The sequence below is a fragment of the Eumetopias jubatus genome, unplaced genomic scaffold, assembly GCF_037043125.1.
Source record: "Eumetopias jubatus isolate StellerSeaLion01/CBP00866 unplaced genomic scaffold, mEumJub1_p1.0 scaffold_13, whole genome shotgun sequence".
Classification (NCBI taxonomy): domain Eukaryota; kingdom Metazoa; phylum Chordata; class Mammalia; order Carnivora; family Otariidae; genus Eumetopias; species Eumetopias jubatus.
Window position 1 is genome coordinate 46,764,173 of NW_028274819.1, and position 17,631 is coordinate 46,781,803.

Consider the following 17,631-nt stretch of genomic DNA (forward strand, 5'->3'; position numbering starts at 1 on the left):
TCTTCTTTCCACCCAGCCTCTTCCAGGCAGTCACCCCCCAGCTGCCTAAGAGTCCTTTTAAAAGCACAGATCTGTTTGTTCTCTATATTTAAGAGTCTGGGTTTTTTGTTTGTCTCTTTTTTTTTTCCTTTGTTCATTTATTTTGTTTCTTAAATTCCATGTGGAGTGAAATCATAGGGTATCTGTCTTTCTCTGACTGACTTCTTTCTGCTCATACCAAAGTCTGCTTAAAATTCCCCACTGACACTCCTTTACCTCCAGATAAAATCCAAGTCATTTACCATGCTCTCCAAAGCTCCGACTGATCTTTCTAAGTGAGCCGGGTTGATGTGTAGAACCCAAGTTGAGGAAGGGTGGGGAGTTAGCTCAGGTGCCCAGGTAGAAACAGAGACTGGCTGTGTGGTTCGGAGCTCAGGTGTCAGGGCAGCTAGAGATGCAGACACTCGGGCCCGGCTGGCGGGCTGAGCACCACTCCCCTGGGCCGTCACCCATTTCAGCACCACCCACAATGAGGACTGGCCCCAGGACCGGAGCATCCCTGCCGCCACCCTGAAGAAACCACCTCCCTAGAGCAGCTGGTGAAGGTGGGCCTGTGAGGGCCACTCAGAGAACGAGGCCCACACCGGCTCTGGGGGCAAAGGAAGGAAGAGGAAGAGATCCTCCCGTAGGAAGGCACCACTGCTCAGACTCCTCTGGCCGTCCCCAGGATGCGGCCTCTCTGCTAACTGCTGGCCCATCTCCCTACACCCCTGCAGGAGCCCTGCCCTCATCGGCTGCTTTATTGTGGACCGGCAGTACTTCCAGGAGATCGGCCTACTGGACGAAGGCATGGAGGTCTACGGAGGCGAGAATGTCGAGCTGGGGATCAGGGTAAGCAAGGGTTCCCACCCAGAGGGCTTGGCTCTGCTCCCCAAAAGGTAAATGAGTCTAGGGGGTGAAGAAATGGGGCTCAAGGGTGAGGGTCACAGGTGGATTCTGAATGTCTAGTCCCTAACCCTGCTTCATGTGTGTGATCAGAGCTGCTTGGGGACAGGATAGAGACAGAGGAGGAGACCTATAGAATTTTTGGGAAGAAAAGGACTTTGGAAACTGCTTTGGTTAGGGCTGGGGACATGGGAGAGTTGAGCTCCCTACTATAGGAACCACCTCTTTGTTAAAACCAAACGTAGCCTCCTCAGGGCTAAGCAAAGATGTGCTCTAGGAAGACACCTGCAGGCATCGAGGGGTGGCTGGACCACAGTGACTCTCAGAGTGAGTCACCTCCCCTTGGGATTTCTCACTCGGATATTCTCTGCCTCCTCCATAGCAGCCCAGAGAGCTTTCCTAAAGACTTTGTCAAGAGAGGGCTGCAGGGGGGCACCTGGGTGTCTCAGTCAGTTAAGCGTCTGCCTTCAGCTCAGGTCATGATCCCACGGTCCTGGGACTGAACCCATCATCGGGCTCCCTGCTCGGCGGGGAGCCTGCCTCTCCCCCTCCCTCTTCCGCTGTCCCTCCCCCGCTGCTCATGTTCTCTCACTCTCTCTCTCCCAAATAAATAAATAAAATCTTAAAAAAGAAAAGAGAAGAGAGGAAAAAGAGGGCTATAGGGAAATAAACTCATGGGGTATAAAGAGCAAAACACAGGCTCACTCCATTCTGTTTTCTGACCCCACCATGTGCTGGTCGGATACTCAGACCCGTTCATACCTCATGCCATTCTTCAGAGGTAGCCACCATCCTGCCCCAAATTAGAGGGCTTTTTGCAACTGTCAGCACATGGTGCAAATCCACAATAGGCATCATTTAATTTCTCATGCCCCAGGAATATTTTCTAGGCTCTGACTCTTTCTCCAGGGCCCATGAAAAGATAACTCCGAAATGACACCCCACCCTCATCACATCTGAGGGACGCATGAGGTCCCCTGGTGGTCAGCAGGAATGTGACAACGGATACAATGAAGCACCTCATCCTAGAGGGAAGCCCACCCCTCTGCCCAGGTTGTGGTCCTATCCTCACAGAAATCCCAACATTCAAACTGTGGCTTGTCTCCACAGTGGTCTCCATTGTCCTGTCTATGGAGATCTTAATTTTAAGCAGCCTGGTAGATCCTTGTGTGACAGCCCTTGGAGAGGACCTTGAACCTGCTGGTGTTCTGGCGATCATCCAAGATATCCCTCCTCACTGTCAGCCCTCATGCAGACCACCCCAACATCTGGCTGGTTCCAACCAATGACCCCACTCTTGCCCCTCTGGCTTCAGTGTCTGTATCTCCAGTTCCTGCTCAAGGACTCCAGCTTGGATCCACCCTCCTCTTACCTCTAACTTCCTTAGAACTGCCACCCCACTGGGCAGCCAGCTGACCCTGGACAGACCTCGCCCTGCCCCGAAGGGAGCCAGGGCACCTCCACGGAGCATCTCGCAATATCTGCAGTGGCCTGACCAACACTGTGGAGGCTGCACTTATTGCCCAGACTTAATCCTAGGGCTCTGAAGACTGGCAGCAGGAGCAGCTTGTCTGAAGCTGAGCTTAGAAAACACCTTTAGACACCTGTGTTCACTGAAACTCAGAGAAATTGCTTTGAAGGCCATCAGAATGCGTGGGCTTCGTGGGGAGCTAATGGATTCACAGGGGACAGTGCCCACAATGTCTCACTGGCCTCTCCAGCTGTCTCCCTCCATCACTCATTTCTTCACCACCTTGTTTCAGCACCACTCCTGGGTAAATGGTGGGCCCCAAACATACTATTTTTCACCAGGAGCTACTGCCGGGGACTGGTGGAGCAGGTGGAGCGCCTTCCCATATGCGTGCTGTCTGGGTAAAGACCAAGAGGAGTTAGACGTGTGAGCTCTGCTTCTCACATGGACGTGAGGCAGGCACGGGGCGGTGGGAGATCTCCGGCTTCTCCTTGCCTAGATTAGAAAGCTGCTCTGGAGTGGGGGCCCAGGTGAGGCTTTCAGATACGTGGTAAAAATCTTTGGGGTTTGTGTTCAGGGTGTAAAATACAGTATAAAACGTTGCCTGGCGTTTCTTTTCTCCATTTCCTCCCTCCCGCTTGACAGAGATGACGTGTCATGGTAGTTGAAGGAAAGGTGGTTTTTCAGGCAGGGACGCAACAGCCTGTCGGCAGGCAGAGCTGCAAACAGAAGGAGGAGCTAGTTCACTTGAATTCCAGGTTCCCCTTTAAGGGATCCAGAACCACTCATCATCCCCAAAATAGATGTTCACATTTTGTGTGGTTATTAGTATCTTCCTTTCATGTTTTGTGAGTTCACATCTCAGTGCCTCGCCTTCCTTATCTAGGATCCCCCTGCAATGACTCCACAGGATTGTTTGTAAAAAGAACAGACATTCCTTTTTCACCTCTTTGAGTCAGAGGCAACTTATTCCAAGTCCTTACCCATTTGGAACACAGAAAGAGTTGTTTGCACAATTATTCACCACCCACTCTGGCTGCTAACTATGCTATCCATCTACATCCCTAAAAAGTGGTTGTTATTAGGATACTCCTTTTATTCAGATGAGGGAATTGTGGAATTAAGAGCTTACATATATATACAATTTATAAGAGGTAAAGAAAAGATTCAACTCCAGATCTTTGTGATGTGAAAGCCTAGATAGATATACCACAGTGATCTAGGGATAAAAGACCTATGAGCATCCCCCCAAAAGTATTACAGTGTCCGTGCCATAATTTCCTTCTACTCTATTCACAACTATATCTACTGAGTCCCCATGTAAAGCCTTATTCTTATTTTATGCTCCTTTCTAATAAGACTTTTTTTTCCTGATTTCTAATTCCACAACTCAGTGGGAAAAAGAAGGGAGTTGCTGTGGGCAAGCAGAATGAAAAGAGCAAGATATAAGAGCTGACATCAAATAGGAGACAGAAGGATTGTATAGATGATGGCTATAAAAATGGTAGAATATACAAGAGAGCATTCAAGAAGTGGTAGGAAATTAAGAAATTGTTAGAGACAATAAATAAGTTGAATTGATTCCCCTCAAAAATATGTTGAAGTTCTAACCCTCTGTACCTGTGAATATGATCTCATTTGGAAATAGGGTCTTTGCCAATGTAATCAGGTTAAGCTGAGGTCATACTGCGTTACAGTGGCCCTAATCCAATATGACTGGTGTTTTGTTTTGTTTTGTTTAAGATTTTATTTATTTATTTGACAGAGAGAGACACAGCGAGAGAGGGAACACAAGCAGAGGAGGTGGGAGAGGGAGAAGCAGGCTTCCCATGGAGCAGGGAGCCCGATGCGGGGCTCGATCCCAGGACCCTGGGACCATGACCTGAGCCAAAGGCAGACGCTTAACGACTGAGCCACCCAGGCGCCCCTGACTGGTGTTTTTAGAAGGAAAATTTGGACACAGGCACAGAGGGAGGATGACCATGTGAAGATGGAGGCAGAGAATGGAGTAAAGGCCAAGGAATGCCTGGGGCCACCAGAAGCTGGAAGAGGCAAGGAAGGATCCTGCCCTAAGGCTTTGGAAAGAGCATGGCCCTGTCAACACTTGGTTTCAGACTTCCAGTCTCCAGAACTGTGAGAGAATAAATCTGTGGTTTTAGGAGATCCTGCTTGTGGTGCTTTGTTGTAACAACCCAAGGCAATTAATACTGAGACCAAAACATGAGTGAAAATAGGAACCTAGAGAAAGCCTGAGTCTGTTATATTTGAAGAACCTGGTGACTTTAGGCTGATGATTTCTTAATTTCACAGAGTGCAGAGGGCAGGTTACAAAGCCTCAGGGTTTCCCAACATGAAGAGTCTAATATACTAATCTCTGGCTCTCCACCTTACCTCCCATAAAACTGGTAGTCCAAAGACCAATTATCGCAGTGTAAGATGAGCTAGAAATACTCCCACCCTCACCCCCAGTGTTAGGGTAAAAATTGCCTACTTCAATTTTATGATGAGAAGAGAGGAAAAATTCTCCTCTGTGAATCCCTCCTTGGATTTATAACATAAAATCAAAATACTTCATGGTCCAGAAAATCTCAAAAGCAGAATTTAACTTAAAGTTGTGGGAAGTTCTTAGGCATCTACAGAAATGTATACAAACAGTCTCTGGGGAAAGACCCCTTTAACCCAGGCTATAAAATTTTCCACAGTCAGAGTTTCAAGGAATGTGAGAGTTCACCTTTTTAAAAAATCACAAAACAAACAAGGGAAAACGAAAGCACCAAGAGCAAGAGCATTGGACAGCCAAATTTGTTTTACAAAATCTTCAAGTATTGATTCTATCAGACACAGGATATGAAATAAGTTGTATACTAGCTTTAAATAAGTAGGAGATTGGTGGGGTACCTGGGTGGCTCAGTCGGTTAAGCATCTGATTCTTGGATTTGGCTCAGGTCATGATCTCAGGATCATGAGATTGAGTGGGCTCGCGCTCCAGCAGGGAGTCTGCTTGAGATTCTCTCCCTCTCCCTATGCCTCTGACTCTCCCTCTCTCTCTCTCTAAAGTAAATAAATCTTAAATAAATAGGAGAGTGGAAATATAAATAAGAAGAGACTATTAAAAAGACCAGTCATATTGGGATAAAAATATAATTTCAAACATAATAAATATAAAAATGGGGATGCCTGGGTGGCTCAGTTGGTTGAACATCCAACTGACTCTTGGTTTTGGCTCAGGTCATGTGATGGAGTCATGTGATGGAGCCCCTGGTGGGCTCCGTGCTCAGTGGGGAGTCTGCTTGAGATTCTCTCTCTCTCCCTTTCCCTCTGCCCTTCCTCCTGCTTGTGCTCTTTCTCTCTCTCAAATAAATAAATAAATCTTTAAAAAAATACAAAATAAATACAAAATGGAAATTAAAAGCTTAATGAATGGATTAAATATCCAGATGGATATTGTTAAAGAAAAAAATAGTAAACTGGGAAATATACCTAAAGAAATTATTCAAAATCAGCCCAGAAATATGAAGAAAGGAATACAAAAAAAAAAAAAGAGAGAGAGAGAGAGATTGAAAGACAGGTAGAATTGAGGGAAAGGGTCTAACATCTTAGAATTCCACATGGAGATGGTAAAAAGTGAGGATTAGGCAAAAGCAATACTTGAAGAGATAACGACTGAAAATGTACCCAAGCTGGTGAAAAATGCCAACCCTCAGATTCAGGAAGTCGACCTGTCCAAAGGAGGATAAATACAAATATATTCACATTTAGACATGTTATAGTGAATGCCAGAGACAAAGAAAAGAACTGATAGCAGTCAGAGAGAAAAGATAGACTACGGAAAAATTAACGCTAGAATAACAAGTGACTTTTCAGTGATAATGATAGAATCCAGAAGACCATGAGATAATAGCTTAAATATTCTGAGAGAACATAATTGTGAGCTTATATATGTATATATATGTACATATATGTGTGTGTGTATATATATACATATATATATATACACACTCAATAAAAATATCTTTTAACTAGGGTAAAAGAAAGTCCTTTTTCTGAAACACAAAAACTGCAAGAGTTTGCTACTAACAGATCCTCACTAAAATAAATTATAAAGGATACACTTCAAGTATAAGGAAAATGATCCCAGAAGGAAATCTGAAATGAGAAGGATACTTAGCTCAAAAAGTAGTAAATTTATGAGTTAATCTAAAGAAATGTTTATGGTAAATAACACTATAGTAATGTCTTATAGGATTATTAAAACCACAATGCATGATGACAACTGCAAATAAGTTGGGAGAGGGCGATTGTAATTAGAGTATTCTAACATGCCTATATGTTAATGAGGTTGGAAAGGATACTGGTTGACTTTCAATTTTGATGAGATAAACATATTAAAGTTTCTAGGGAAGCCATGAAAATCGCAGATAAAGAGATGTATAACTTCCAAAGTTGCAGAGAGGAAAAATAAAATATGAAAATCATAAGAAAGGGAGAAATAGAAACAGGATGGTACAAAGAGAAAATATATGAGATGGTAGAAATGAATCCAAATATATGAGTAAATACAGTAAGTTACACGGACTAAGTTAAAAGACAAACATTTTGAAATTGGAATTTTGAAATTATCTGTAGGCTATTATAAGAAACATGTCTGAAATGTAATAATACAGAAAGGTTAAAATCTAAATGGATAGAAATTAATAACAGGCAAATGCCAATGAAAAGAAAGTTGCTGTACTTACATTAATATTAGAAAAAATACCATTACAACATATTTTAGTACAAATAAAGATTTCTACAATGTACAGTTCATCAGGAATATATAACAATTATAAACTTTTGACAGAATTATAATGAGACATCAACAGCTCCACTGATGTAGTGGAAGATTTTAATAAATTTCTCCAAGTAAATGATAGACCAGCATAATTAATAGTTTGAATCCAATGGGATACAGAGAGCACTGCATCTAATAACTACAAGATTCAATACATTTCAAGGATTAACATTATATAGAGCATGTTCTTTGACCACAATGGAATTCAATTAGAAATCCACAACTAAAAATTACAGACAAAAGCCATATTTTTAGAAATTATGAAACATTTCTAAATAACTCACAGGTCAAAAAGGAAATTATACTGGAAATTTGCAAATATTTTGAACTGAATGATAACAAATATGCTATATATTACATTATGTGAAATTCAGCTAAAATAGCACTTAAGAAAAGTTGTAAATTAAAACAGTATGCTATTGGCATAAAATCAGACACATGAGTCACTGGAACAGAATGGAGAGCTCAGAAATAAACCCACACATATATGGTCAATTAATTTACAACAAAGGAGTTAAGAAGACACAACAGAGAAAGGACAGTCTCTTCAAAAAATGGTATTGGGAAGACTGGGAAGCCACATGCAAAAACTGGACCACTTTCTTACACCATGCACAAAAATTAATTCAAAATGGATTAAAGATTTGGATGTAAGACCTGAAGCCATAAAACCCATAGAAGAAAATGTAGACAGTAAGCTCCTTAACATCGGTCTTGATGATGATTTTTGAATCTGACACCAAAGGCAAAAGCAAAAAGCAGAAATAAACAAGTAGGAATACATCAAACTAAGAAGATTCTGCACAGGAAAGAAAACCCATCAATGAAATGAAAAGTCAACCTACTGAATGGAGAAAATATTTGCAAATAATATATCTGATAAGAGATTAATATCCAAAATATGTAAAGAACCATGTAACTTGATAGCAAAAGAGCAAAAAATCATATTTAAAAATGGGCAGAAGATTTGAATAGACATTTTCTAAGGAAGACATCCAGTTGGCCAACAGACACATGAAAAGATGCTCAACAACACTCATCATCAGGGAAATCTAAATCAAAACCACAATGAGATATCACCTTACACCAGTCAGAATGGCTGTTATCAGAATGACAAGAAATAACAAGTATTGGCAAGGATGTGGAGAAACCAGAATCTTTGTGCACCATTGACTAGAATATAAATTGGTGCAGCCACTATAGAAAACAGTATGGTGGTTCCTCAAAAAATTAAAAAGAAAAATACCATATAATCCAGCAATTCCATTTCTGGGAAAACAAAAACGCTAATTTAATAAGATATATGCACACCTATGTTCATTGCTGTGTTATTTACAATAGCCAGGTTAGGGAAACAACCTAAGCATCCATCTGTGGGTGAATGAATAAAGAAAATGTGTTACATATACTTATAATGGAATGTTATTCAGTCATAAAAAATAAAACCATGTGAAATCTTGCCATTTACAACAACGTGGATGGACCTCAAGGGTATCATGCTAAGTGAAATGAATCAGACAGAGAAATACAAGTACCATATGATCTCACCTATATGTGGAATCTAAAAAAAGAAAGAAAGAAAGAAAGAGAGGGAGAGAAAGAAAGAAAGAAAGAGAGAGAGAAAGAGAGAAAGAGAGAAAGAAAGGAAGAAAGGAAGAAAGAGAGAAAGAGAGAAAGAGAAAAAGAAAGAAAGAAAGAAAGAAAGAAAAAGAAAGAAAGAAAAAGAAAGAAGGAAGAAAGAAAGAAGAAAGAAAGAAAAGAAAGAAAGAAAGAAAAAGAAAGAAAGAAAAGAAAGAAAGAAAGAAAGAAATGTTTATGGTAAATAACACTATAGAAAAAGAAAGAAAAAATTAGCTCATAGATACAGAGAAGAGATTGGTGGTTTCCAGAGACGGGGTGGGGGATGGGAAGAATGGGTGAAGGGGGTCAAAGTTATGAACTCCCAGTTATAAAATAAATAAGTCATGGGAATATAATGTACAGCATGGTGACCACAGTAAATAATACTCTATTGCATATTTAGAAGTTGCTAAGAGAGTAAATCTTAAAAGTTCTCAACACAAGAAAAAAGTTTTTGTAACTGTGTAAGGTAAAGGATGTTAACTAAACTTATTGTGGTGATCATTTCACAATGTATACAAATATTAAATCATTATGTCATACACCTCAAAAATTAAATTAAGTTAAAATATTTTGCAAAATATAAGAGAAATTGTATAGTATCCCACTCTTAGAAAAAAGAGCTGGAAGTTAATGAGATAAATATGTAAGTAGTTAGGAAAAATATCAGAATAAAAACTGTAGATGAAAATAATAAAGATATGAACATAAATTAATGAAAGACATATATTTTATATGACTTATAATTCATTATGATATATATAATAAATATATATATAATATGTAGAAATAAAGCCAAAGCTTGGTTCTTTGAAAATGTTAATCAAATTGACAAACTTTTAGCAAGATTGAGAAAGAGAGAGAGGTGCCACAATCACAAATAAACAATATTAGGAATGGAAAAGGAGACATGATTATAGTTGACACAGAGATTAAAAAGGGAAGAGTATATTATTAACAAGTTTATTGAAAAATTTGAAAACTTAGATAAAGAGAACAAATTTATAGAAAAATATAGCTTATGAAAACTGACACAGGAAGAAACTAAAAACTGAAATTGTTCCATAACCATTAAAGAGTTGAATCAGTAGTTTAATATATTCTCACAAGTAAAAAACTAGGATGATGGTTCACCATCAAGCACTGCTAAACTTTCAAGGGACCAAAATATTCCAAACTTATGCAAATTATTTGAACATAGAGTTCAGAGTAGATACTAAATGGCCAAAAGCACGGTGGCTTGGATCTTTTCTAGGGCCAAACATCCAGGCAGATCCCTGGGTTTACAGCACAAATATATATATGAGAGAGAGTGTGAGGTGGGGGGATTGGGAGGGGCAGAGGGAGAGGGAAAGAGAAATTCTTAAGCAGGCTCCACACCCAGTGCAGAGTCCCAAGCAGGGCTCAGTCTACGACCCTGAGATCATGACCTAGCCGAAATCAAGTGTCAGACACTTAACCGACTGAACCACCCAGGCGCCCCCAGCACAATTACTGATGATCTTAATAATAGTCCTGAGTCATGAAGAAAAGTCTAAATTGTAGACTATGTACTGTGTTCAGTGAAACAACAGGAACATAACATATTTAAAATTTCTTTGGAAAATGTAAAACTTGTTAAATTTCTAATATTGAAAGAGACAACTCCTGAGTTACCTGGAATTGACATAGGGAAACATTTAGAAGCTGAGCCTGTCTATTCTTTGAAATTAAATTCTTCAATATAAATAACAGCTCTCTCCACCACAAAAGTAGGAAAGGAGGGAAGAATGCCACTATCCCTGTGCCAATGCCCTTCCTAGTGTCCAGAGCAGGCAGTTGGGGGAAAGAGATCTCTCCTCTCCATCTTGGCCCTGGCTGTAAGTGACTCTACTGGATTGAGCTCTCTGGAATGTAGCCCAGAGAAGAGTCTTCCAGACAAGACTCTGTTGGACGCCCATTTGGACATATCTGCAAGTCACTAACTCCCTGTCTGGATGTCCAAGCTTTACTCACTTGGGATTTCTTATTGGCATTTTGGACTCTCCGTCTTGGAATATTCACGATCGTCATTCTCTTTAAAATATCGTCTGTTATTATATTGCCTCTTGAACAGCTTTTTCACATCCTCTAGGCTGACTGACCTTTTATCACCTGTTCCAAAGGCTGGATCATTGCCTTTATTCTGTCTCACCCAGATTACCCAAACCCTCATGACAGCCTTGCCTCTTTTAACTGCTCTTGCTTAGCCTCATCTTAAGGTCTAACTGAGTATAGAATCTCTCCCTGTGAATGATTCTCCCTCTTCTCCCTATGTAACTAAGCAAAATCTAGGACAATAAGATGTCCAGCTGACTGGCTCCACCTGTTGGCCCTGGGATCACCAAGGAATCAGTCAAGCTCCTCCTTATCTGGGTATCCTTATTTGATAGCTTAATAAAGGAGAAATTTGCATTGGAGATTTCTCAGTACCTCAGACAAGAGACTTTATTCTATTTCTATGACATCTTTTTATTGTCCTTGTCTACCAGTTTTCATGCCCTCTCTTAAATTTTCTTTCTTAGCCAAGAAGAATCTAGTATCTATCTGTGCCCTAAGAAAATGCTAATGGCTATTTCATAGAGCATGTGGGATGAAGGAAGCAAAGAAAGTTATATACACAGTATGAATAGACTTCACAAACTGCATAGTCACCAGGTTTCAAAAATTCTCTACTCCTTGGACTAGGTTCACCTGTAGCTTCTATAATCAACTAAGGAATGATGGCAGTGCCTTTCATATGTATTTTCAAAATTCTTTACCTATAATTATCCTATTTACTGCACACAGCAATCAAGTGCTATTGGCAAGCCAGATAATATTCTAGAAGTGTTACGAGATTAAAAATATTTATGTTGGTCAAAAAAGTAAATTCATCCTTATGCTTTATTATCTCATTACTATAACCATTATTTTAACAACAAAGTTAGCAAGATATTAATATAAATACTTTGTAAACTATAAAGAGCTCTATACAAAACATATAATTGTATTATATGTATGGGTATATATGTTACATAAATATACTACCATGCAGTTTATATGGTGCTTTATTTTTTAAGACGTTTTAATTTTTATTATTATAGTCCTACTAAACTTTTTATTTCAATGACACTCAGGAATCTATGTTGTAAGGAAAGAAAACTGACTCAGGCTGACTTACAGAGAAAAGGAATTTATTGGAAGGTCATTGGATATCTCAAAGAATAATAAGAAGTCTAGAGATGCAGATTCAGAAAACAAGCAGAAACTGAGAATAGACAGCAGGAACTATAGCCAAAGCCAACTGGTAAGAAATAGTATATTTAGGACTGACCCCATTGCCATGGCTAGGTGGTTTTGCTACTAAATACTGGGCACCATTGCTGGGGTCTTGGTGACATTCACCAAGATTCAAAGTCCTTACTGAGAGCATACAGTTGGCTGAACCTTGATTATATGACCATGCTTTAGGTTCAAGGGGACAGAGACAGATCATATATGCCTCCTTGCAGCTTCCTTAGGCTCAAGAATTACATAAAATGTGGTCCCTATATAGCAAGGGGATTTAGAACCTGAGTTCAAAAGTCCTCTACAACAAGTAATCTAATATCTAGGGTATTGTGCTCCATGTTCCAGGTAGTTTATCAGAAATGGGATCTAAAACAAAAACAGAAACACCTCTTTATTATGGACAATTTCAGACATGCAAAAATAGAACGGTATAATAAATTGCCTTGCATCCATCACCCAGTTTCAATATTGTGAATGCACAGATAATTTTGGTTTTAATCTCTACCCTTACCCAATCCGCCCCCAACTTCAGTTTTTTTGAAGCAAATCCCAGACATCATATCATCAAAAAATATTTCAATATGCATCTAAAATAGGTAAGAATTTTTTTAAAGAATATGACCACAATACTATTTTCAGTCCTAAAAGTGTTGAAAAGAATTCCCTAATACCATCAAATATTATCGGTGTTCAAATTTCCCTAATTGTCTCATCATTTTTTGTTCTGTTTTTCAATTTGTTTGCTTGAATCAAAATTCAGTTGGTTAGTATGCCTTTCAAGTGTCTATTAATCTACGGACTTTCTTTCTCTTTTCTTCCCCTTGTAATTTATTTTTGAAGAGATCAGGTCATTTTTCCTATAGAGACTCCCATAGTCCAGATTTCCCAATTGAATTTCCCTGATGACATTTAGCATGTCCTTCTGTCCTGTATATTTCTTCTTATATTGGTAGTTAGATCTGGAAATGTGGGTTCAATTTTGTAGCAATAATATTTCATAGGCAGTATTTGTATGCTTCCATCATGAGGTACATCATGTCTAGTTGTCTCCCCATTTGTGATGGTAGCACCCATTGCTGAATATGGCCTGGATCCAGTAATTCATTAGGGGTTGCTAAACGATGGTATTTTATTTTTTCCTCCTCATTTATTAACTGGAATAACTTTTTTCTTTTTTTATATATGTATTTTTTATTCGAGTATAGTTGACACATAAGGCTACATTGGTCTTAGGTATACAACATAGTGATTCAACAAGTTTATACCTTATGCTGTGTTCACCACAACGTAGCTACCATCTGTCCCAATACATCACTATTACAATATCATTGACTATATTCCTTATGCTGTGCCTTTTATTCCTATGACTTATACAAAGAGACATTTACAATCATCCATTTTTTGGTCACCTAGAAGTACAATAAAATTTATTTGGAAAAATCAGAATAAACAACTTTTTAACAGATTTCAAAAAGATGAACTGATTCTCTACCATCTTCCAAAGGGGACCAATTAGTCCTTTTAGTATTAGGAACTTACGGATTTAAATATATTGGATGTATTTCAATTTATTACATTTAATATCCTTATTGATTCGCATATTTTTCACCTTTGGCTGTTAGGAACCTGTGATTCTTTAGTGGCTTCCCTGCCATCAGAATGTTCCGGGTTCTTCTATACATTTCCTATTCCAGACTTACAATCAGCCATTTCCCTAAGGAGCCCTATTTTATTTTAGTGAGAAATGCTATTTAAAATCACAGTCTAGGCACTAGGGGTGTTCATTGCCACTGGGCTGGTCCATGTTTCTAGGTCTTTTAAGTAGTCAGAGCTAGAAATTATTATTATTATTATTATAAAATACTCCAGGCATTCATGATGATCTTTCTAATTCAAATGTAGGACTAGAGAGTTTTTACTTCACCTTAACAATCTTACATCTTTATTTCCCTTCTCCCATGTCAAAAATTCTGATTCTTAATGACACCTACACAATTACTTATTTATTTTATTCCCCAGTGTGCACACAACTGTCTCAGAATACTAATAATAACACTATCACCAACAATATGATTGCTAGAAACAGTTTAATTTTTTTTGCCTTTTTTTTTTTTTGCCGTTTATATTCCACCAGAGATGTATAGTCAAATTACTGTGATTTAAAGTCATCTAGAATAGTTCCTCCCTGTGTTATTATCCTACCAGCCTAATAAACAGATTCATTTCTTTCATTTTCCTTTTGATTTTTAGGAATTGTTTTTTCACATTTAATTTTTTATGATTATATAAATGTTTACATAATTTCAAAGTCAAATCTACAAAATCAAGTATATTCAGAAAAGTCTATATTCTATCACTGTCCTCTGTTTTCTTACTGCCTCTAACATAAACATTTTGTTTGTTTTACTTTATACTTTAAAAACATATAAGGAAATATGTATACATATATTCACATCTGTCCTTTCTTAAATGGTAGTACACCGTGTACACTTTTCAGTACCATGGTTTTTTCGATATATATTTTTTTTCTGAAGATCACTTTATAATAATATAGAGTGTTTATGCCTTACTGCTTTTTTATAGCTACATAGTACTCCAATGCATGCATGTTCCGTAGTTTATTCTACCAGTTTCCTTTTGAGGGCATAGTGCTATAATTAATAGTCTTGTGCATACATTTTTTCATATTTTTACTGGGTTTTCATTTGAACAGATTCCTGAAAGCATAATTGTGAGGTCAAAGGGCAAATGTATGTATGTGACATTTTGCTAAGACATCATCAAATATCCCTCTGGAAGGGTAATGTTTGTTCCACCAGGAACAATGAAGGTTCCTGTTTCCCCACAGTCAACTAACAAAGTATGTTGTAGACTGTTTGGGTTTTTGCCAATCTGACAGATGAGAAATGGCTTTCAGAGTAGTTTTAATTTGCATTTCTCTTATTAAGAGCTAAGTTGAACAGCTTTTCATATGATTAAGGCCATTTGCATTTCTTTTTTCCATGAGCTTTTCATATCTTTGGCCCATTTTCCTATAGGGTTGTTAGTCTTTTCTCTATTTTTAGAATCTCTTTACACATTAGGGATGGTAATACTTTACCTGTCATATACATTGCAAATATTTTCTCCCCGTTTGTTACTTGTCTTTTGATTTTGCTTCTGGTGGTTTTTTCGTTTTGTTTTGTTTTTGTTTGTTGTTTTTTGGTGTCTGTTTTGGGTTTTGTTTTTTGTTTTTGCCATGTAAAACCTTTTCCCTTCCTTTTCTTTTGTTAATGTAAGCAAATATACCTCTCTTTTTCCATCTTGCTTCCAGAGTTTAGTCATAGAAAAACTTACCCACATCAGGTTATAAAGAAATTCATCTGTTTTCTTCCGATATTTGTGTGATTGAATATTTTTCTCATTTTAAACTCTGATTCATTCAGAATTAATGTTGATGTATGGTGTGAGGAATGGACCCAATGTCTTATTTTTCTACATGGCCAACCAGTTATCCTAACACCTTCTATTTAAAATGACAGCTTTTCCTCACTGAGTTGCAATACTACCTTTATCATACGCTAAATTGATATATATATGTATATATAAATTGCTATACATATTTGAATCTGTTTCCATTGATTTGTTGGTGTATTTATGTACTAATATCACACAACTTCAATTATACAGCCTCTATGTTATGTTTGTAACTCTAAATTTAAAAATATTTTAAGTTATGTTTGTAAGTTGACTTGCCAACTGTGTATTATGGGGATCTTGGATTCGAAGGAGAAGATCCATAAGAGGGATCCATAAGGGAATGTCATCATTCCCTCTTCTGACTAGCCTTTAAAACGGTTGATATCAGGATTTATGGCTGCCTAATTTTCATATTGATGATTAGGATCTAGTATGTGCTTAATGAATAGGTTTTGAATTTGAAGGCTGGACAAGTATAAGAGAATATATTTTATATAACTTGAAAGGTCAGAGTTATGACCTTCTGAGGTGGGGTGGAAGTTGTAATGGATGCAGTTATCAATTCAATATAAGAAACAAATATTAGAGACGAACCATGAGAGACGATGGACTCTGAAAAACAAAGTGAGGGTTCTAGAGGGGAGGAGGATAGGGGGATGGGTTAGCCTGGTGATGGGTATTAAGGAGGGCACATTCTGCATGGAGCACTGGGTATTATGCACAAACAATGAATCATGGAACACTACATCAAAAACTAATGTAATATATGGTGATTAACATAACAATAAAAAATAAAAAAAACAAATATTAGAGTCATTTAAAAAAAAAGGAAGCAATGCCTAATGGAATAATGAGCTCCCTATAATAGGATATGAACATGACCACCTCCTGATATCATTGTAAAGATAGATGGGATTTATGGGCCATAAAACTAATGTCATTAGTGATGTAGCAGTAACTATATGTAAACTATTGTCCTGTGTGATTTACATTTATTAACTCCCTTAATCCTTGCAGCAACCTTGTGATGCAAATACTATTATCCCCACTTACAGATGGATACACTGAAGCACAGAGCAGTGATGTAACTTGCCCTCAGTCACATGACTGGTAAATGATAAAGCTGAGATTTGAACTCAGGAAGAATGGCTTCAGAAGCCATTATACCTTATATAGGTAGGCAGAGTCTAGTGGCCTTCGGTGAGAAATCTGACAAAATTTCTCTCAACCTTCTTGTGGGTTCATTTCTTTGTGCTTTCATTCATTCATCCTTCATACACCCATTTGCTATGCAGGGAAACTAGAGGTGAATGACACAGACCCTCCCTTTGAGTGGCTCTCAGTCTAGCTGGAAAGACAACCACCTTACCATTTTCCAAGTACGAGGCTAACAGAACATTATAGAAAATGTCATGAACTTAAACAGGATGCTTTGACTCCCTCCTCCATTTTGACTTCAAAGACTTCTGTGTTCTTTGATCCACTAACGGCAACTGTGGTAGGTACATAACTCAGAAAGCCTGCTCACTTTGAATTATAATATTCCTAAAGATTTTTTAAAAACAAAAAATGTAAACTATTATTCTTTTTCCAAACCATGAGTAAAGATAATCAACACAAACTAAAGCATCAGATAAAAATGAACACGGTAAAAATTTTAAAAACTAAGAAATTGATTGAAGAAATAAATATTCACATAATTTACATCTGCAAAATTTGATTCAAGTAAACCAAACTTGGTTGGAATAATGATCACAAAAGAAAACTCTGTGATAGAGGCCATCCATAATTGTAACATGTGATGTGGATTTAAAAAAAATTACTGGTAGATGAATCATTATATTAGTAATAAAATCAATGTAAAAAATATTAATCCCAATGAAAATAATTCTGGTAAAATAAAACTGGAGAATCAGTATGAAAGGAAATATATTTTAATTACGCTCTATAGAAAATTGACCAGGCGGATTACATTGCTTAAGTGACATTTACTCCAGAAAATACCTTCTGGATGAAAATTCATCACCAGGAATAT

The 17,631-nt window shown here is 37.9% G+C and overlaps 1 protein-coding gene across 3 annotated transcripts in view; it reads left to right on the forward strand.

Moving 5' to 3' along the window:
- GALNT18 (polypeptide N-acetylgalactosaminyltransferase 18) overlaps window positions 1-17,631 on the forward strand; it is a 348,597-nt gene that overhangs the window by 257,665 nt on the left and 73,301 nt on the right. For 2 of the 3 annotated variants that reach the window (XM_028116986.1, XM_028116987.1), the window contains exon 6: window positions 756-870. In XM_028116986.1, coding sequence (XP_027972787.1) covers window positions 756-870 — 115 coding nt within the window. Of the gene's footprint in view, window positions 1-755; window positions 881-17,631 lie in introns of all 3 variants that reach the window. The other variant, XM_088017777.1, reaches the window with a different exon arrangement.